The sequence below is a fragment of the Phanerochaete carnosa genome, assembly GCF_000300595.1.
Source record: "Phanerochaete carnosa HHB-10118-sp unplaced genomic scaffold PHACAscaffold_6, whole genome shotgun sequence".
Classification (NCBI taxonomy): domain Eukaryota; kingdom Fungi; phylum Basidiomycota; class Agaricomycetes; order Polyporales; family Phanerochaetaceae; genus Phanerochaete; species Phanerochaete carnosa.
The window spans coordinates 1,570,416-1,589,177 of NW_006767633.1; the positions used below are offsets into that span (position 1 = coordinate 1,570,416).

At 55.0% G+C, this 18,762-nt stretch overlaps 8 protein-coding genes across 8 annotated transcripts; 4 read left to right on the forward strand and 4 right to left on the reverse strand.

Annotated features, from left to right (window-relative positions):
* The first annotated feature begins 1,006 nt into the window (after nucleotides 1-1,006).
* Nucleotides 1,007-2,735, forward strand: PHACADRAFT_258142 (uncharacterized protein). The gene is made up of 5 exons (XM_007396982.1): nucleotides 1,007-1,128; nucleotides 1,178-1,309; nucleotides 1,372-1,740; nucleotides 1,818-2,399; nucleotides 2,448-2,735. The coding sequence occupies exons 1-5, from the start codon at nucleotides 1,054-1,056 to the stop codon at nucleotides 2,601-2,603; spliced, it is 1,314 nt and encodes a 437-aa protein (XP_007397044.1). The 5' UTR covers nucleotides 1,007-1,053; the 3' UTR covers nucleotides 2,604-2,735.
* Nucleotides 2,736-2,855: 120 nt separating this feature from the next.
* Nucleotides 2,856-4,243, reverse strand: PHACADRAFT_96699 (uncharacterized protein; the record flags this gene model as incomplete). The annotated part of the gene is made up of 4 exons (XM_007396983.1): nucleotides 2,856-3,313; nucleotides 3,369-3,530; nucleotides 3,584-3,955; nucleotides 4,024-4,243. 4 exons carry the CDS (start codon nucleotides 4,241-4,243, stop codon nucleotides 2,856-2,858), a joined length of 1,212 nt encoding a protein of 403 aa, XP_007397045.1.
* An 873-nt stretch (nucleotides 4,244-5,116) lies between these two features.
* Nucleotides 5,117-6,784, reverse strand: PHACADRAFT_258147 (uncharacterized protein). Its single transcript, XM_007396984.1, has 2 exons — nucleotides 6,499-6,784; nucleotides 5,117-6,362 (listed from the first exon to the last, which is right to left on the reverse strand). Exons 1-2 carry the CDS (start codon nucleotides 6,729-6,731, stop codon nucleotides 5,258-5,260), a joined length of 1,338 nt encoding a protein of 445 aa, XP_007397046.1. The 5' UTR covers nucleotides 6,732-6,784; the 3' UTR covers nucleotides 5,117-5,257.
* Nucleotides 6,785-6,979: 195 nt separating this feature from the next.
* PHACADRAFT_258149 (uncharacterized protein) lies at nucleotides 6,980-7,967 on the forward strand. The gene is made up of 2 exons (XM_007396985.1): nucleotides 6,980-7,716; nucleotides 7,782-7,967. The coding sequence occupies exon 1, from the start codon at nucleotides 7,005-7,007 to the stop codon at nucleotides 7,689-7,691; it is 687 nt and encodes a 228-aa protein (XP_007397047.1). The 5' UTR covers nucleotides 6,980-7,004; the 3' UTR covers nucleotides 7,692-7,716; nucleotides 7,782-7,967.
* PHACADRAFT_55046 (uncharacterized protein) lies at nucleotides 7,968-8,311 on the reverse strand (the record flags this gene model as incomplete). Its single annotated transcript, XM_007396986.1, has 3 exons — nucleotides 7,968-8,033; nucleotides 8,090-8,151; nucleotides 8,206-8,311. Coding segments are annotated over 3 exons (234 nt in total), but the record flags the coding sequence as incomplete, so codon positions are not given.
* Nucleotides 8,312-9,584: 1,273 nt separating this feature from the next.
* On the forward strand, nucleotides 9,585-10,325 carry PHACADRAFT_258151 (uncharacterized protein). The gene is made up of 3 exons (XM_007396987.1): nucleotides 9,585-9,744; nucleotides 9,802-10,048; nucleotides 10,104-10,325. The coding sequence occupies exons 1-3, from the start codon at nucleotides 9,603-9,605 to the stop codon at nucleotides 10,183-10,185; spliced, it is 471 nt and encodes a 156-aa protein (XP_007397049.1). The 5' UTR covers nucleotides 9,585-9,602; the 3' UTR covers nucleotides 10,186-10,325.
* Nucleotides 10,326-10,658: 333 nt separating this feature from the next.
* On the forward strand, nucleotides 10,659-16,774 carry PHACADRAFT_123333 (uncharacterized protein). Its single transcript, XM_007396988.1, has 5 exons — nucleotides 10,659-11,710; nucleotides 11,764-14,304; nucleotides 14,344-14,618; nucleotides 14,677-15,148; nucleotides 15,201-16,774. Exons 1-5 carry the CDS (start codon nucleotides 10,785-10,787, stop codon nucleotides 15,265-15,267), a joined length of 4,281 nt encoding a protein of 1,426 aa, XP_007397050.1. The 5' UTR covers nucleotides 10,659-10,784; the 3' UTR covers nucleotides 15,268-16,774.
* Nucleotides 16,775-17,309: 535 nt separating this feature from the next.
* Nucleotides 17,310-18,679, reverse strand: PHACADRAFT_96628 (uncharacterized protein; the record flags this gene model as incomplete). Its single annotated transcript, XM_007396989.1, has 4 exons — nucleotides 17,310-17,737; nucleotides 17,787-17,936; nucleotides 18,006-18,374; nucleotides 18,430-18,679. 4 exons carry the CDS (start codon nucleotides 18,677-18,679, stop codon nucleotides 17,310-17,312), a joined length of 1,197 nt encoding a protein of 398 aa, XP_007397051.1.
* Nucleotides 18,680-18,762: the final 83 nt, after the last annotated feature.

Genomic DNA, 18,762 nt, shown 5'->3' on the forward strand with positions numbered 1-18,762 from the left:
ATAAGCCGTCGTCGGGCTCGGTGCCAAGGTTCGACTGGCTAAGATATCAACTTTGGACACAAGAGGTTGGCCAATGCACCCGTCTATTCGCTCTCGCACGTTTGTGCACTCTTCCAGAGCATCCGAGAGTCACATGCTCGGCGGCAGGGAAGGATCAATAGCTAGTGTAACCTTGGTTGCTTGCCAGATGGTCTGTGATGATGGGCGAACGTCGGACTCGCAGACTCGCGGTGGCATGCGGAGATATGCGAGAAGTATCAAATTGGCAATAGACCATCCCCTCTTGCCAGGGGGCTGGATTGTGCTCGCAACACTGGGCCAGCACACATCGCAGACAGCGCGAGTGGGAACGGCGGCCCAGGTGCGTGTTTGGGCCGTGTGAGCTTGTGACAGCTCCTAAACTCAGAGACTGCCTGAAGGGGTAACTAGGAATCTTCCGGGACTTGCCGCATCCTGCGGGACAACTCGACTCTGAACGTCTGCGAGAGCAAATGCGGCCAAAATTCGTTGGGAAAAATTCTTGAGTAGCGGCATGTCGACAGCGCTGCGCCTACAGCGTGCTGGGGGGCAGATTACGGACACATGCCGACGGTTGTATCGGGCCAAGTGACCTATCCCGTCACGGTCACGCCTCGCATCAAGTTCGATTTCACCATCTGGCCGAATTTGGTTGCTTGCGAGTACAAACCACACGAGGTCGCCCTCGCCGTCCCCCCGACCGGCGAGCACAGACACAAAATACACCGCACAAAACTCGACAGAAAATACTCTCAGAGGTGCGAATGGCCTCTCTGGAAGGGCCTTTTTGCACGCCGTGCTAATTTTGTCACCTCAGCCCTGTCTCTAACCACCGCTCGCCATCTTGGCTGAGCTCTCAGGCCCTCCGTATAACCGGCAGCTGCATATACAAAAGCTGTACCCCCACGAACCTCTCCAATGGAACCCGTAGACGAACGAGCAAGCATCGTAGGGTCAGCCGAAGGCTCCATATCACCTGTCGACTCTGGTGACGAGAGCCAGCTGACCATCAGGATCCCCAATCCCAAGGTCTTTATGGCTCGTCAGTCGCAATGGAAAGGCAGGAGGGGAAAGCCGCGGTGTGATCATTGCAGAGTAAATAATCTCAAGGCAAGTCTGTCGTTCCCAAAGGGTTCCACTCCATTGACCGCTGCGATAGTGCGACAGGGTGCTTCCAACCTGCAATCACTGTGCTTGGGCCAATGGCCGAGAATGCAAATACACCCCTCTGCCCACACCAGCACACAGAGGGATTCCGAGGTGCGACCGCTGCCGTCTGAAAAACCTCAAGGTACATATTATATACCACTTCGTCAAGTGGCAAACCGGGTGTGCTGACCTGGTACTGGTTAGTGCGACCGAAATTTGCCAGTATGCAACCATTGCGCGGAGGACAAGGAAAAAGAATGCAACTACACGCCGAAGAAGCGACACAAGGTGCCGTCTGACCATGCTACTTCGCGAGACCGGCCCGTTGCACCATACGCCGCCAAGACAGCGTCCTTTCTCGTATCTGACATGCTGCCCGGCCAAGGCGGCTCCTCAAGCGATTCTGCGTCAAACGCAGGTCCGTCGGGCAGTCATGTATTTGAGAGCGAGCTCCGTACTGAACCTCAAATCCGCCAATACATCCCACCTCACTCGCCGCTTCTCGACGGAGAAGATACTGACCTGGCTGAGATAAGTTACCAACAAAGCAACACCGACGGGACCTTCACCTGGGTACGCCATTTCTGAACATGTGCGGCAGCGCTACATGTCCCGATAAGACCACTTATCCCTATACATTTCTTCGCTAGGGTATGATCGTAACGACGCCACATATCGACCCTTGGATGCACCCCGCCTTTTCCCCGCTCCCCGACGTCATCCTCCGCGCCCTCAATACGGTCAATGCAATAGAGATGCCGACGCGACATCAGTTCGATGAGGTCCTTGGTCGCTTTATTGCAAGCCTTCCTCAGGAAATTCGCGAGACAGCCACTTTTCTGCCGGATGTGTACGCCGACATTGCGCGGCATGTGTCAGAGGGCATCGTTGGGGAGCTGCCAAACCGCCTTCGGATATGGGCGAGCTGTCACCACGCGCGGGCCGGCTCACGCAAGCACCACCTTGTCCTCCTCCCCCGTGACGCATTCTTCAACATGAACCCAGCAGACGAGGAGAAGCTCCGCGCAAATTATATCGTGCGCACCGACGGGGAAGGCTCAGCGTCAGCGACGCTCGCCAAGAGCGAGGAGAGCAATACGAGTTCACTCGAATCCGCCGCGGTGTTCGAGCGTGTGCCCGTGCACAACCAAATTTACGACATCCTTGTATACACGCACCGCAACCACGGCACTCCCTCGACTATGCTCTTTGAGGCCAGGAGAATGGGAATTGTGAGCACCATCGCATGTTGCCCGTACGTTTGTTGACGCCCCGTGCAGGCAACCATCACATGGCCCATGGTCGAGATGTTTACGCGACTATGCCCTCTTTGCAAGATGCGTGCAAAAACTACAAGTCAGACGCTGAAGCCAGGTAGTGTTGGCGCCGTTGAGGACGACCTTCCAGGTCCTTCGTCCAGGCCCACCAAGCGATGACACCTCACTATGTTTCAGGCCTATTTACCGGTATCCATACCATGCTTATTTTGTATAGGGAGTGTACGTTGACTGGGGTCCTGTTCATTTTTCATTATATATAGTACTTACGCATGAGCTGTTTGGTTCTCCTCCTAGGTGTACTAATATATACCACCCTTGTACAATGTATGTGCGCTTTGTATGGTTGTCTACATATATATATATATATAGAGAGAGAGAGAGAGTCCAGTTATCTCCGCTGATGTCCGTTCATGTGAAGCGCTGCACGAGGATCGTCGTGTCGTCCATCCAGCGTTCGTCCATCTCCACAGTCAAGTTGCGTGACACCAGCTCCGCATCCTCGCCACCAACGCTCTCGCGTAGCAGTGCGAGCGCGAGGTTTGGTGGATGCGCGTGCCTCTTTTGCAAGGCCCGTCCTATAACGCCTACCCAACCGTCAATAAGCTGCTGCGAGATTTGTAGAGGTTCTGAGTGCGCAAGGTCGAGCATCCCGTCGGTGCAGGTGATGAGAAATCCATCGCACGGGCTGGCTCCGCCCTGGCGTCCGCGTACCCGCCGATGGTAGACGTCGGCTTTGGCGCAAACATACGGCGGGGTCTGCAGTCGGGGGAGGTATTTACGTAGCGACTCCCGCTTCATTCCATCGAAGTGAATGAAGACATTTTCTGTGTACACTCGAGGCAATTTTAGCCAAAAATCTCCTAAGGCTGTCGCAAAGAGCTGTCAGTACACCTTCGCAGGTTTGTTGAACGGCAAGGTTACCTCGTGTTGGTGCCAGCCATCCTAGAATCCTCTCATCTTTGACGCATCGCTCCTGTGGTGGATGCTCAGACCTGACGCGATTGAGTTCGGTGGCGTTGTTCCCGTTATGAATCGAATTGATCAATGTCGCGGACCACCGTGACCGATCCCATGTTCCAAGCACTGCGATTTGTATGAGCTTTATATGCCGATCAGAAAGCATCTAGGCTACTTACCCGCACAACAATCACCTACGTTAGCAACCCACAGGTCACCGCGCCGTTCGTTGTATAATGTGAGGAGCGCGGTAGTCCCACCAAGTGCACACGAGACCCTCTGATAGTGTCTGCCTCCTCTCGTGTGATCGTTGATGAATGGCCTCATGAACTCCGGGCGAGCATTGCACACGTCAACGTTCGACTGGGCAAACATAGACAGAAAGTCCGACATGATGGCTGAATCGACTTCCGCAATGGCCTGGGACAGCAAGTCAGAAATCCGCGCGGGAGAAGGTGATGTCGCCTGCGCCAGGAGACCCTCCAGCGACGTACGAACTAGAGGCGGTAATTTCTCGGTAGCGTACTCCACCGTGTCATGATTGACATGGCCTGTGTGGCGTCATATAGAAGCGTCAGTGGAACAAGGCTAGGGCTAGGGCGTGCCCATCGGTGCGCACCGTCAAATATTCCAGTGAAGACCCAGACGCTACCCCCGACATCCCACCGCTGCACGACGTAGCGGTCTTGACTCCGCTGCTCGTAACTCCTGCACGGCTGGAAGGTAACGCTGTCGATATTTGCTGTACTGCGAGGGTTTGCAAGGCGACGCAGCTCGTCCGTGAGGGCCGGCTCGTACAGGAGCTTGTATGTCCACCTGCCCTCATCGCCGTAGCCCATGTCGGTGACGGCAAAATCCTTGACTTCGTCGAGTGCGCGCCGCCTGTCTGCGGACGTCGCGGGGGGCAGCTGCACGACCTGGCGCGCCATGGGGTAGGTCGCTAGGCAAGGCGAGATGCACGGTACGAGGCAGCTGTGCACTGCCCCGTGCAACAACGCGTGCCGCGAGCGTCCGTCTTTTTAACATGGCGAAGAAGATGATGGCATCTTGAGAGCGCTGGGCGAGCGATGAATAGTCAGGAATGTGACAAGCTGGCAGCGGAGACGACGCCCGAACCGCGGGGATTCCCTAGGGCAGGGTAGATAGCCGTCCGAACCGAGTGCAGGAGCCAGTGAGCATGCCTGGGCATGCATCATGACGAATGGGACAAGCTAGCTGTAGGAAAAGGGAAAAAAGGGGGCAGCTGGGATTTCTTCCGTCTGCCGTACAATGTGAGCGACCGGGCGAAGGAGGGGTAGCGATACCGTGCTGATGAGGGTGATAGGGACTCACCGGATACTCGTCTCCCGAGGCAGAAGCTCGAACTGGGCTCGCATGGGATGTGCAATGACCTCCACGTTACTGGCGGCGGGCTAAGGCTCGGAGCAGCCTTCGAGACGAGCACTGCTCGCGGTGGGTGCTGATCGCCCTCGACCTGCCATAAATAGTTTCAGTGGTTCAGAAGAAAGAACGGCCACAGCTCACAACAACATTGGACCGTGGGCACAAGAGCTTGTTCCCAAATGAAAGCGCAGCAGGCAGATTCTATTGCTTGGACTGCTCCCGGACAGCGACTGGCGTACAGGCGCAGGGCACTGTCGCTAGCATGGGCCTCCGTCGCCCCCTCATGCTTGCCCCGCGGGGCGGCCCCGATCGCACACAACAGGTCGGGCGCGACAATCAAAAAAGCTAGTATTACACCAGGGTACATCGCTAGAGAGATAGAGCAGATACATAGTATCACTGGCCACGAAATCCTTTTTGATACACAGGTACGTGCGTGGTAACGCCAACGTCCAGATAAACCAGACTTTTCACGGACGCAGCTCGAAGCTGGCGAATGCGAGTTCGTATCCTCCGAACTCATAGTTGATTTTATCCGTCCTCCTGTACACTCCGTGGAACCCCGCGCCTGCCTCCGCCCCGCCCTCTGCACGAGTGGCTGCAACGCTGTTGACGCCCTTGGGCGATACCAGCGCAGTCTTGAACGCCCGCTGTGCCGCCTCCACGGCACTCTCCCCCTCCTCCTCTTCGGCATTGGCGTTACCCTCACTCGAAACGAACAAGGTTAGAGTCAGCCGACCAGGCTGGAAGATGCTGACCACTCGACGGATTAGCGTCTTCAGGTCGGGAATCTTGCTCGGCTGCGGAGTAGGGACAGTGGGCATGGGGACGTTGCACTCGAAGCTGGCGTACGACCATCCATCCTCTGGAGTAACGTGGATAGTGTAGTAGCCCTCCCCATTCTTAACCGGGTCCATACCGGCATCGTCGCGCCACTCGAGCAGAGCGTTGGAGGAGTAACCGCATGGAGTGAACGAGTAAGCATCTAGGGTAGTGAGCGGGCGGGGGAACAGATCGGTGATGCCGATAGACGAAGAAAGGTCTAAAGCATGCTGCCCTGGGTTGTGCTCGACCTCTTCAAGAGCGGACGCATGGTTGAACTTCGCGCGAGCAGATGGCGACAGCTCTGTCATGAGGATCTCGATAGTGTAATCGTAGCTCATCCATTCAGGCTCGTCGTCCTCTGCTTGTGCCTCTGCTGCAGGAGTCTCGTCAGCTTCTGTGAGAGGCACATCCTCAGGAGCAGGAGAGTTCGGCGCGGTCGAGGCAAGGTCCTCGTCCGGGCTAGTGATGTAGAGAAGCCAATGGTCTCCATTAACCTTTCCGACAGTATAGGCAGCACCATTCGGGAAGATCTGGTCGAGGAATTCGACCTCTGCGCGCCAGTCGCGGTGCGGGCCCCGCTGTCGTTCCGGGAACATGAATGCTTTGCGCGAGTAAAAACACCGATAAACCGCGGTGAGATTGGCGTGAGTTTTTGCAATCTCGAGCATGCGTGGAAGACCGAGAAGGTTGAGTGTCGTCCCACATGTCTTCAAAATAAGACGGTGTGGGGACACAAAGAACGAAGACTCGCTGCAAGGTAACATCGTGGTTAACAGAGGGAAATACGTCAGAAGAGTTGGAATTCGACTAAGTAGAGGGGCCGATCGTGATATGGAGGAGGGTTTGATGCTCGAACAGCTAGATGCTAAAGGGCTGGCAAGCTCACCTCAAGAGGTAGGCATCCATCTCGTGCCCCTCGATGTGGGAAAGAATCTTGCACTTGACGATGTCCAGCATTTCCTCCCACACGGCCCTGGGTACTTTTCTGAGGCCAAACTTGCCATTGACAGACTCAGACACGTCTGGGAGGTCGGCCGGAGAGGAGGCAAACCAAATCTCGAGCAGCTTCTCGGGGCCTTCAAAGGGGCCGTAGCCATCGTTGGTGTCAACAAGGTCCATACGCACACGAGCTGGATGCGAGGATGCTATCGCAGTGAAGACTCGTATGGTTCAGAGTGAGGGTTGTGTGGATGCATGAAAAGGGCGAAGATGAGGAGAGATGATACTCTGCATACTCTTTCGTACATATCGATACAAACTTACACACGGACTTTGCCGAGGCGCCTTGAAGCTGCCGAGCGCGAATGCCGCCTCAACGCGTCTGCGAGTAGTCTCCGGTTATTCTTCGTCGTCGACACCCTCCTCCAGCTCGTATAGCATATTGCGCTCTGAATGGTCAGAAATATCATCCTCCGTATACCTGTACTCCGCTCGCTGCTTCCCCGAGTATCACGGCCGCTCCTTCCAATCACCCGCCTCGCCGTTGCAACAGAGCCGCAAATCACCCTCACAAGACCAGGCGGTCGCGTCAGCACACGTCTCCTCCACCACAGTTCTTCGCGACTATCTTCATCATCATCCCGTGACTCCTCGCCGGGCCCCGATAATAATCTTCCTCCAGATGCAACACTCTCCCAACGCCTGAAGCACTTAATCAAGTCCTACGGCTGGTACGCCCTCGGCGTATACTTTCTGCTATCCGTCGCAGATTTCACTGTCGCCTTTGCGGCGGTGAATATTCTCGGCGCCGAACACGTTGCCCGAGTTGCAGTATCCGCCAAGGAAGTCTTTGCTGGGCTGCTCCCGTCAAGACCCGCAGAGCCAGGGAGGGACGAGATGGACAGCGCGTCACATGCAGGCAGCGGAGGCTCAGAGGGTATCTGGGCGATGGTCGTACTTGCGTACACCATCCACAAGACCCTGTTCCTGCCAGTCCGGGTTGGCCTTACCGCCGCCGTCACACCGAGGCTGGTCGGTTGGTTACGAAGTCGCGGGTGGGCCGGCAGCGCAGGGACGAAGCGTGCCGCGCAGGAGATGAGGGAACGAATTCGAAACCGCAGCGGTAGAGATCACGATTAATGACTTCACCACGATTCAAAACTAGGTGCGTCTTGCTTTCTGTGTTACGATTCGGAGTATACAAATATTGACAGGCTCGTTACGCTCCAGAATACATCCCCCTAATTCTCCGCCATTCTTGTCTGAAACGCCGTGCGACTATATTACGGTACTCGGATCCCACAACTCCGATAGACTCAGGCCGATGCGGTAGTCGGAGCGGACCCTTCTGGTTCTGTGCGAGGGATCGTTAGTGTATCCGGGGAAGTGACATAGCCTATATAACTGATACACACCAAGAATGCCTTGCTGCTCGAGTTCCTCGCGTTTGGGACGCTGAAGGAGAGCGTGTCCCAGTTTGTCCTACAGCAGTCAAGCTCCAGTCATACTGCCATAACTCATACTGGTAAACGCTGTACCTCGAGCTGGGATCTTTCCAACTTTTCCTTCGCAGCTTGGAGCGAAGGCGCAACCTTGTCGTCTGCGAAAATCGTTTGTCGACATGGTGACAACCTCAAGTGTAATGTCTGCGTACCTTTGAGGATGTTGCGGCCGACAAGATCCTTCTTGTCGGGGCGCTGGCTGAGATGCTTCTCGAGGGCCTCAGCAGTGTGCGGGTCAACGGATGGCTTGCGCTCGGGCGTCGGCCTCGTGGCGTCAGTGGCTGTGTTACTCTCGACGGCAGCTGTGGGTTCCTCTCATCGTGAGCAGGCCTCAGCTCATCTGTACATTGCATGCTCACACATTATCGTGATAGCAGAAGGGAAACAGGGATAGTATAGTGCGAGGTCGGGAGGCAGTGACGGATAGGGAGAAGGGATCCGGGTCAGCAGGCCCACAACTTTCCATATATATACGTGAGGGACGGTAAGGGGTGCGTCTAACGGGCCTGAGCTTGGGCTAAACAAACCGAACCTAGTAGAACCTGTCGTTATGGGCCTCGCGGGCAGGGCTGACGCGAATACTTCGACAAATGCGTATGTATCGGCTCGGTTTCCAGGTATCCGAGACAGCTGGCGACTGAACACGACCGCACGGACTAGTTACCGCACTCGGAGGGGACAGAGTAGAGACGGAGCGTGGTATGGTGGCATGTAGCTATAGGCCGCTTGTGAGGTCTATTACGGTGCGCAATATACAGCCTTCGCTCAGACATTCAGCCAGAACTCGTCATCTGGACGCTTAGTATCTTTCTCTTCCCTCTCCCTCCGCCTCACGATCTGCTCGCGACGTAATTCCCGCTCGTCCCTAAACGCTTGCGTGATCGCCCGCACCTCCTTAATATTTTGTCGAACGCGTTCGACTTCCTTTGTTACGTCGCTATCCATCTTTTCGAGCAGGTCGAGCAGCGCAATGATCTGCTTAGGCGGGATGGGCGGTTTGGGAAGCGAGGGCAGCAACTTGTTCACATTACTGCTGACGGGCAAGGTGGACGACTTCGAGGAAGGCCAGGTTGTAGGTGCGAAAGACAGACTGGGCAAAGGATTAAAGATCCCTCGAGCTACAAGTGTCGCCGTGAGATCATCAGTAAGGGCTCCAGAGAGAAGGGGCGAAGGGATGCGTAGAGGAAGAATAGGTAAAGGATTCGACAAGGAGGCCATGGCACCAGGCGTGGAAGGTAGCAGATACAGTACGTGCGAGTCTCAGGAGATTCGAGTATCCGAAGTCGAAAGTTGTTCGTAAAGTAGTGCTAGTAATGTTGGTCACAGCGCAGGCGGTGTATGTGATTATCGCGAGAAGACCAGCTTCCAGGTTAAAGTATTGCGGGCCCAAGGTGATTGAAGAGACTGCCTGTGCAAAAGTATGGGCTAGTATGGTGGTCGGGAAGCTGTACGCTGGGTTCCGCGTCGACTCGGGCGAGCTTACATAAGCGTCCCGGGCAGGAACGCGGGCGGGGGCGTACTCTAACCACCACCTCAACTTTTCGACGCCATGTCACTTCTGAGGGCTGCCACTGCCAGACAAAAGCAGGCACTGCTCTCGACTCTGCCAAGGCGCAACGCTTCCACACATCATGAGGAGCATCATCACGAGGAGCATCATCATGAAGATACTACTGTCTATCCGCAGGAAAGTACGTGGTTCTGGCGTGGTCGACAACAAGGCAACCTCATTGATGCGCGCACCGTAGCTTTTGCAAACAAGGTGTGGCTTGGCTGGGCCCTTGCTGGTCTCACTGCCTCCGCTTTCTACAAGTTCGCGCCGTCACCGGAGGATGACAGCTACGTGAAGCGGCTAATCGACCACTATCGAATCCCGAAGGAGGCTTGGGAAAAGATCAATATCAAGCACCTCACCCTTGAGGCTCAGGGGGCGCAGGAGATGTTAATTGTTGCGGATGCGCGGAGGCCACCCGTGCACCGGTTTAGATTTCCCCAGTGCGTGCCCCTTGCTCGACTGGTTAATGCACATACTAAAGGACTCTTCGTATAGGCGGTTCGAACAGCACTCTGCTCACTTGCATCCTGTTGGTGGGAGCCCAGACCTTGCCGATTTAGCAGTCAAAGATCGTTGAGAAGCTTGTGTTCTGCATACGGACCTTGCATGCACTTCAATAAGTTGTTCACATCCACTGGGCTGCATACCCTGAATATTAATTGCAGAGGAGCGGCAGTTAATTCCCTCTTCTCTTTCCCTCCAATTTCAGTCCTTTGGCCCCACAAGGATGAATTACATAGTGCTTCGTTGAATGAGGTGCACAAACCAAGCTATCGCCTCTCCATACATTGTCGTGAAATTCGAGCCGCCACATAAGCATGACGTACAATGGACCTTCATGAAGGCGTCGGACGGAGTTCTACAGACGATTAAGTGGCTTAAGGATGTAAACAGCAAAATCACGACATTGCCGCGAGGGCAAAGCACACTTGAGCGGTTGTTCAATAAGCAGCCGCCCGTTAAACGCTTGGGTAGTGCCTGGGTCGTTGCCATCGACCCGCCGGGGGTTCGGTTCCCTCTTAATGCAGGAATTTTTGGGCGAGGCGGCGCCTAAATCAGCGCATTGTGTAGGTCGGTTGTCGCGTGTTGAGGCCGGGCTTGCACGCGTACGACGAACGACCGGCTGTCTTGTCGCTGTCGATTATACCCCTCAGCAAGTTGGCTTATGCTGTCGTCATGACTCGCCAGATACTACTGCTTCTTCTGCTCCTATGTCCATCTCTCGCAATGGCCGGCCTCCCACTCGTCGACTTCAACCGCATGGGCCAGGTCGGTCTTGCAGGTGCATTCGCTGGTCTCGACTTTTTTCAAAACTCTTCCTCCTCCCTTACATTCGATCCTTCCACTTCGTCTCTCCTTTCAAGAAATAATAGCGGCTCCCTCTTCTACATCGCTTCCACGAACCCGGGAGGCACCATCCAAGCTGGCTGCGCTTTGGGAGACACCTATTTCGTTGCGGGCAGCTTCACCTCCATCGGCGGAGCTTCTGCCATCAATGTTGCATCTTATGAACCTTCCAGTAATGCATTCTCGTCTCTGGACCCCAACGGGCCCAATGGAGAAGTTAATGCCATATACTGTGACGCCTCGCAGAACAACGTGTGGGTCGGAGGCAAGTTCACATCTCCCGCCTCGGCTGTAGCCATCTGGAACACGCAGTCCAAGTCATGGACTGCGTCACCGTTCGGCGGTCTGTCGGGGGCCGGCGCGCAAGTCCTGTCCATTGCTACGAACTCCTCTCAGTCAAGCCTGTTCTTCTCTGGCTCCTTCATCACTGCCTTTGGGAACGGTTCGCTAGTGCTTAACGGGAGCAACAATCCCAATGTTCCCTTCTCCGCCGGCGCCACCCCATTCTCCTCATCTCTTGTTCCCGTTCCTTTGGGCGATGCTCAAATAGAGGCACTGCCGTCGAGTACCCAAGCCGGTTTCAACAACATCGACAACGTCCTGTGCCCAGCAGGCGCAGATGGGCCAGGAAACAGCTGGTTTGCTCAAGACGGCACTGGGGCTGTGGTTACCGTTCGGAAGTTTACCTTCCTGAGTGCTAGCGGAATCCGCATTGGCAATACCTTCCAGCAAGGTCGTGGTACCACTGGTTTCAGGTGCGTCCTCCGTCGTTCAACCGGGGATAATCGTTCATTAACGTGATGCTCAGTGTAACAACGATCCCAGACAACACAGTCAGGGAACTTCAATACCTCGACCCTTCGACCGGCATAAATCAGACCTGCTCCGGTCCTTGCCCGCTCCTCACTGATCCCTCGATCCCGTACCAAGACTTCCTGTTTACCGACGGGTCGCTAGACATCACCGGCTTCCAACTCACGATCTCCGAATGGACCGGCCTTGGTGCCGGTCTCCACATCCTACAAATCCTATCGTCCGGGGCGTTCGCGTCGTCCATTCCAAGTGACAATGCTCAGTCATGTTTTGCTCCCAGCGCTTCCAACGCTACTCGCACGGGCAACTGGGTTGAGAAGGACGCGGCAACCACCATCGCTGGCACAACGCAGGAAGTGTTAGTTTCAGACGTTAACGTTGGCACTCCTGCAAACCAGGGTCCCACGTTCACCTGGATGCCGTATGTATCTGCATCAGGGATCTACGATGTGAACCTACTCGTCCCTGGCTGCACGGACCTCCAAGACTGCGCGATGCGCACGTCGGTCACGGTTACTGTGTTCCCAGGTGGCGGCCAGGCGCCGAGCGTCCAGACGATATCACAACAGAACACCGAGGACCAGAACTTCACGGTTTATAGTGGACCTGTTGTCCCGACCTCTAACAGCTTCTCGATGACTGTGAACATGCAGCTTGCGGATCAGCCTATTGGCGACGGACAGAACGGCCAATACGAACTTGTAGCGGACAGGGTGCAGCTCGTGCTGAGGAGCGCGAACGTTACGGGCACGACCTCTGTAGGTCCACCTTCTGGGAATAGTTCTGGAGAGGGTCTTGCTACCGGTTTTGGATTTTTCGAATGGCCGTTGGCCAACAGCTCCTCGGTCAACGCGAGCGGTATCCTACCGAACTCGTCCATGACGCTCCTGGACGTTGTCGCGTTCGACTTGTTTAACGCGATCGGCTCAAGTGACGCTCAGTCCTCGCAAATGTCTATTCGGACTGTAACACAGCACCCGTCAGGCGCGCTCTTCCTCGGCGGCCAGTTCAATCTCTCCTCTGGCAGCGCCTCCGGTGCTTCCAACATCATCTCGTATAATGGCGGTCAGCTGAGCGCTCTTTCGGGCACCGGTCTCAACGGACCTGTTTTCTCACTCGTCGCGCATGACAACACCTTGTTCGTCGGCGGATCTTTTAGCGATACGTCTTCGTCGTCGACTCAAGGCAAGCTCCGGAGTGTAGCTGCCTACGATGTCCAAGCGAACCAATGGGCTCCACTACAGGCTGGTCTTGATGGGGCCGTGGAGTCGTTGGCAATCGACGAGGATGGACTGCTCCTTGTTGCTGGCAATTTCAGCAATATCATTGGTGGCGATCCCGCCTCCGGCTTTGCCATGTGGAACACGACCAGCAACAGCTGGGCGAACTCCGGTGGATTCTTAGCGGGCAAGATGACATTCGTCGGTAATGGTACGACGCCAGCGAAAGGACAGAGTCAAGGGCAGATGCTCGCGGGCAACGTCGCCGCTGCTTTGAAGTTCGGGGCTTCTGGCTTCGTGACGCTGCAAAATGGTGACAGCGCCAGTACCAACGGTGTTCCGCAGGTGACCCCGCTCAATGTGCAGCTAGATAACCCCGGATCCCCCAATAGCACCTCTGTCGCCGTGGCAAAGCTAAAGAGGCACCATAGCGCGAGTCACTCGTCCTCCGTCATCGCCTGGATTCCTCGCATCACCGCACTTTTCAAGAGGCAAAGTACCATAGACGCCGCGCTTACACCTCTTCCCTCCACGGCCCCCGCTATTGCACCGGCCATTTTGACCGGGGCATACTGGACCAACACAAGCTCCTCGCGCGAAGTAGTCATTCTTGGCGGCAACTTCTCATTCATATCCAACTCGGGCGGAACGTCACAGAACATTGCGATATATGATCCTGTTACGGCGGCGATCTCCGCTCTGGAGGGCAACGCACTGAATGGTTCTGTTCGCACAGTCCTCGTGGTGAACGACGAGCTGTACATCGGTGGCGAGTTCACCGTGCAGGGCACCGTGTTCGACGGCTTCGCAGCTTACGACCTTGCGCTTGAGCAGTGGGATACCGTTGGGGCTGAGGCGCTCCAGAACTCGGGCTCAACCGTCGTTGTGCGTTCGACTACGCAGAGCCCGTCGCAGGCGAACACGCTCATTGTCGCAGGCAGCTTTGCGCAGGCGGGCGAAACTCCGTGCCGAGCGGTGTGTGCTTATAACACGCAGAGCAGAACATGGAGCGCTCTAGGTAACGGGGTACAGGGTGAGGTTGCGGCTGTTGGATACGCCGGGGACAACCTGGATACTATCGTTATCGCTGGCTCGCTTGCTCTTGCGGATGGCACCCCTTCCAACGTCGCGGAATTCGCGATCTCCAATGACACCTGGTCTGCAGTAGGCTCGTCGAGTGACTTGCCTGGACCTGTTACCGCAATGGGGGTGAACGACGGCAACTCGAGCAGTATTTTTGCTGCTGGACAATCCACGGATGGTTCAGTGTCGTTCCTGTCCTTCTGGAACGGGAAGTCTTGGAACGATGTTGGTTAGTCTTGTTGTGTCTCGTAACTCTGGGAACGTATTGACAGTCCTGCAGGGTCCAGTTTCGATAAAACTACCGATTTTTCGCAGCTTGTGATGGTTCCTCTGCAGGACACCCACCCCGCCAACGGCATTGTAGAGCCTGATCGTATGTTATGGATATCCGGTTCGCTTTCCGACCCAAGCTTTGGCAACGCCTCGTCTGCATTGTTCGATGGACAACAAATCATCCCGTATATTGTATCCACGAGTTCCTCTGGGACTCCTGGTATCGTGGCCTCTTTGTTCTACTCTTTCTCAACATTCAGCTTCACGCAGCGTCGTAAGTTTACCCCCGTTTCTTTATAATCGAGATAGCCATACTAACACTTTGTCCACAGACTTCTTGGCTACTGGGATTGTCATTCTCATCTCCATCGCCATAGCCGCTGGCGTTGTCTTCCTTCTCTGCTTAATCGGCATTCTTTGGACGCTGTTCTCGCGCAAGGATGATAGCTCGAAGTTCGACCCAAACGAAGTCGAAGATGACGATTCGACCACGCATCGCCCATCCTCACTCCTTGAGCACATCAATGCCGCCGCTCGCAACACTATTATCGGCGCAAGCCCGTACCCACAGCACAACGACGGCGAGAAAGACGTCGCAGGCGCGACGACGTCTGATCCCTTCGGTCCTGATGCGAGCAATTTTGCGCGTGCGGAAACGCCAAGTGACGCCATCGGCGGCATCATGGGCGGCGAAGAAGCAAGTCGACCTGCGCATGCACGATACTCATTTGATGGAGCGGGAGAGGGCGAGCTCCCAGTGACCGCCGGACAGGAGATAGAGATACTTGATGACCGTGATACTGCGTTCGTTCTGTTATCCTTTCGCCAATCCATGTGTACTGACGTAGCTTCGCAGGTGGTGGTACGCACGAGATACCAGGACAGGTAGAGAAGGCGTCGTCCCCGCGGCATATATTTATTAGAGCGGACCGGTCTTTGTCCTTATTCGAGTCCTCTGATCTGTTCACCGCGTTGAGCTACTCTTCATGCTATCGTATTTCTATTCTATACCACCCCTTTTCATGTACGAGGTTGACCTTCAGACCCTTCTCTCCTTTCCCGTACATGGCATGAAACTCTGTCACACTAAGTTACTGCCGTTCTTTATTGTTAATCGACACATATGGAGACTGGCACATGCAAGCTGGATGTAGACTTAGACATGAACACAAAATAATGAGGATATACATGTGTTCAACAAGATTACTGGAAGGGAAAGTCAATGATGTGTATGACGATAAGGCTGAGGGACATACCTGGAGCAGTGGGTCTCGAAAGTGCTTCTGGCTGTTGTGAATAAAGGCAACCTTAGTTTTGAAGTGCTCCCGCCGTTGCTGATCACGGAACTCCCTAATGTGCCTGCCGGCTTCACGAGCCTCGCCACGGTTGCGAGCCTTGACTACGTCTGTACCAGCGCCAAACGCGCCAAAGCCACCCTTCCTTGATACCAGCGCAGAATTCTTGTCATTGATAAGCTTGCGAACAAGTGCGCGACCTGAGTTCGGATCTTCTGGCTTGGTACGTATCGGGTGGAATGATTGTGCATAATACCTCTTCATGCTGCGGTGGCCTATCCGCGCGCCCGAGGGCAATACGAGCTCAAAGTGCGAGTCGCCGTAGGTAATCTGGTTGTCAGGCAGGCCATCTTCGTCAGATGTGTCGTCCTCATCCGCAGACATTTCTTCCTCGACAATTTCGTCTGCATCCTCATCCTCGTCCTCGTCCATGTCCTCCCACTCCGCGTCTGCTTCATCCTCGACCTTTGGCTGGGCAGACTTCTTGATCTTCTTCCGCATCTGCGCATTCGGATAAGATGTCGTGAAGTCGTAGAAATCGGAGAGCTCTAGCCGCTCCGCCTCAGAGTCGTATGCAATCTTGCAGTGGCCCTTGTCGAGCATATGCTTGCGTACTGCATCAAGCGTGCGAAATTCGCGGCCTTTGCCATTGCAGTAGATGCAAACATTCCCTACGGCGATCTTCTCGCCGAGATAGGTGATGAGCCCTGCGAGGTCCACGAGGTACTCCGCGTCGGGGATGAAGAATGAGTGTGCGACGGACATGTGCGAAAGATTGTCCCCCAATGAGTCTGATGCATGAGTACAAAACAGACATTGAGTGAGCTGCAAGCGGGATCGGGCAGCGGCAATCTTCTCTTCAATAGTACGAGTCACTTCTTCCTCGGTAGCGTTAGCGTCGACTGAGAGAGTTACGGACGCCATTTTCTCGGTGACAGCTGCCACAGGAGCTGCTGCGGCCCCAGCATCTGCAGAGACCGAGGAAGCGTCGGCTACTTGGATAGGCTCCTCTTTGGGAGTAGGAGGACGCAAAGCATGCTGAGCCGCCTTCACCTCATTTTCCTTGTGCTTCTTGGAGTTGACGTGCGAGCGATATGCGCCCTCAGTTGTGTATGTTTTGCTGGAGAAGTACATGAGTGCTGTATCCCCCTTAGGATAATGTATACACACTTACTTGCACACTTGACAAGTGGAACCCTTTAGCGAGGCCATGATAGCAGTCTCGGCTCTCCTTTCGAGCACCTTCTGATTGAATGTTTCTGCGCTGACTGGAGGAAGACCGGCAACACGACGCTTCATGTTATACCTGTGGTGATCGGAGCGGTAGTGCTCTCCTACATTATTGCGCATTAGGCCAGGAGCACGGTTCAGAACTACAGCAAGCTTACTCTGATCATCAGCTGAATGAAATGCGATAGAGCACGAGAGACAGGTGAAGAGGCCATGATTGGAATACTCTGCGTGTTCGGGTGCAACTAGAGACATGTTTGCGCTGTGCGCAAGCGGTGGTGTGGGGAGAGGTGATGAGAGCAAGCAGTAGCTGCTTGAAATCGAGAAGGTCTGCTGACTGATGATGATTACCGATCCGCCGACTGATGCGCCTCCCACGTGGGTCTGCCGCCTACTCTGACCCTGTTCGATTAAACACTCTCGACGTTCAACCGTACTGACTAGACACGAGTTACAAGGATCGTCGTATCATCTACCCAGGGAACGTCCATCTCGACCGTCAACCAGAACGAGACTTGCTTGGTGTCCTCGCCTCCCATGGCAGCACGGAGAAGCCGCAGCGCCGGCTTGTTGTCCATACTTCTCGACGCCGCTGACACCCAATGTGGCGCTACATCCGACAGAGCCTTCTCGTGCGCCTTGGAAATATCAACAAGCCCGTCTGTAGCCAAGATTAGCACAGTTTCGTGGGAAGAGAATGCTGAGAGAGAAATATGCTGGACGTCCGGCGTGTTGGAAAGGTAAGGAGGCGTGTGGTGGCGGGGCCGCAGAACGTCAAGTCGCTTGAGGATATACGCCCCCGGATCCGCAAGTCTGAAGACTCTGTCGGCATAAGCCATGGGAAGTTTGAAAGCATGGTCTCCGATTGCTACCCCGTCTCATGAGCTCACGCTTGCTTGAGTCTGCCCTAGGCTCACCTCTGGTGACAGCAATTACGCCGCACACGCGATTGTTTACCACACTCTCCATCTCTCCAGGATGCTCACTCCTGACCCTCTGTGCTTCCTGGACATCGCTTGCGTTGTGGTTACTGCTCAAGATAGTAGTTGTCCACTGCTCGCCGTTTGCTCGGAGACCGAGTACTAGTATTAAGAAAGAGATGTCAGTTACAAATAAAGTCTCTTCCACAGATTGACAATCCTCACATGCCACGCAATCACCCAGACTCGCGACATACAGATTACGAGCAGGGTCCACGAGAGCAACGAGAGCAGTCGTCCCACCCATACAACGCGCGACGACTGGATGAGGACGGCTATCTACGACAACTAGAGCGCGAATTTCATCGTCGGACATCTCAGCGATGGCCTCGACGCCGCCGGGAAAGAGGTCAAGAAGTTCTTGAGTCATCTCGTTATCAAACGTCGAGATGGACCGCCGTAGAAGCGTCTCGATTTCAACAGGGTTGCTGGTCTGCCCCGTCTCCGCCTTATATGCTAACGACTGCTTGATGGCAGACGGGAGCTGTCGTACAGCGTGCTCGACAGCATAGCTGTCCGAGTGGCCTGAATGCCTACGGCTTCAGAAATGAATCGTGCTACGGTTTAGAACTTTCCTCACCGTCGAACAGGCTGAAGAACCGCCAAGTCTGGCCTCGAACGATCCAGTCTTCAATGAAATAGCGGTCCTGGTTGTGGTCCAACGCCGGATAGGGCTGAAAACTGACGACGTCGACGTCGCAGACGGTACGGTGGACAGACAGGCGTTCTAGATGATACGAAAGCTCAGGCTCCTTGAGAATAGTGTACGGCCAAGGACCGCCATATCCAGTCCAGCCATTGTCTGATTGAGCTCTCTGGCCTTGGAACATGTCGGTAGGCATGGGGCGTGAGCTTGTCGTAAAGTCATATATACTCTTCAGCTCGACCTCAAACCCTGTACCCAGCTTCGTAC

What these genes read in the sequence shown, in the direction of transcription:
- PHACADRAFT_258142 (XM_007396982.1), top strand. Translation starts at nt 1,054, where the DNA reads ATGGCTCGTCAGTCGCAATGGAAAGGCAGGAGGGGAAAGCCGCGGTGT. An exon ending in GCAGAGTAAATAATCTCAAG is followed by an intron (nt 1,129 to 1,177) that starts GCAAGTCTGTCG and finishes CCGCTGCGATAG; the next exon opens with TGCGACAGGGTGCTTCCAAC. An exon ending in AGGCCAGGAGAATGGGAATT is followed by an intron (nt 2,400 to 2,447) that starts GTGAGCACCATC and finishes CGCCCCGTGCAG; the next exon opens with GCAACCATCACATGGCCCAT.
- PHACADRAFT_258147 (XM_007396984.1), bottom strand. Translation starts at nt 6,731, where the DNA reads ATGGACCTTGTTGACACCAACGATGGCTACGGCCCCTTTGAAGGCCCC. An exon ending in ATGGATGCCTACCTCTTGAG is followed by an intron (nt 6,363 to 6,498) that starts GTGAGCTTGCCA and finishes GTTACCTTGCAG; the next exon opens with CGAGTCTTCGTTCTTTGTGT.
- PHACADRAFT_258149 (XM_007396985.1), top strand. Translation starts at nt 7,005, where the DNA reads ATGGTCAGAAATATCATCCTCCGTATACCTGTACTCCGCTCGCTGCTT.
- PHACADRAFT_258151 (XM_007396987.1), top strand. Translation starts at nt 9,603, where the DNA reads ATGTCACTTCTGAGGGCTGCCACTGCCAGACAAAAGCAGGCACTGCTC. An exon ending in TACTGTCTATCCGCAGGAAA is followed by an intron (nt 9,745 to 9,801) that starts GTACGTGGTTCT and finishes CGCGCACCGTAG; the next exon opens with CTTTTGCAAACAAGGTGTGG. An exon ending in CACCGGTTTAGATTTCCCCA is followed by an intron (nt 10,049 to 10,103) that starts GTGCGTGCCCCT and finishes CTCTTCGTATAG; the next exon opens with GCGGTTCGAACAGCACTCTG.
- PHACADRAFT_123333 (XM_007396988.1), top strand. Translation starts at nt 10,785, where the DNA reads ATGACTCGCCAGATACTACTGCTTCTTCTGCTCCTATGTCCATCTCTC. An exon ending in CGTGGTACCACTGGTTTCAG is followed by an intron (nt 11,711 to 11,763) that starts GTGCGTCCTCCG and finishes CGTGATGCTCAG; the next exon opens with TGTAACAACGATCCCAGACA. An exon ending in ATTCAGCTTCACGCAGCGTC is followed by an intron (nt 14,619 to 14,676) that starts GTAAGTTTACCC and finishes CTTTGTCCACAG; the next exon opens with ACTTCTTGGCTACTGGGATT.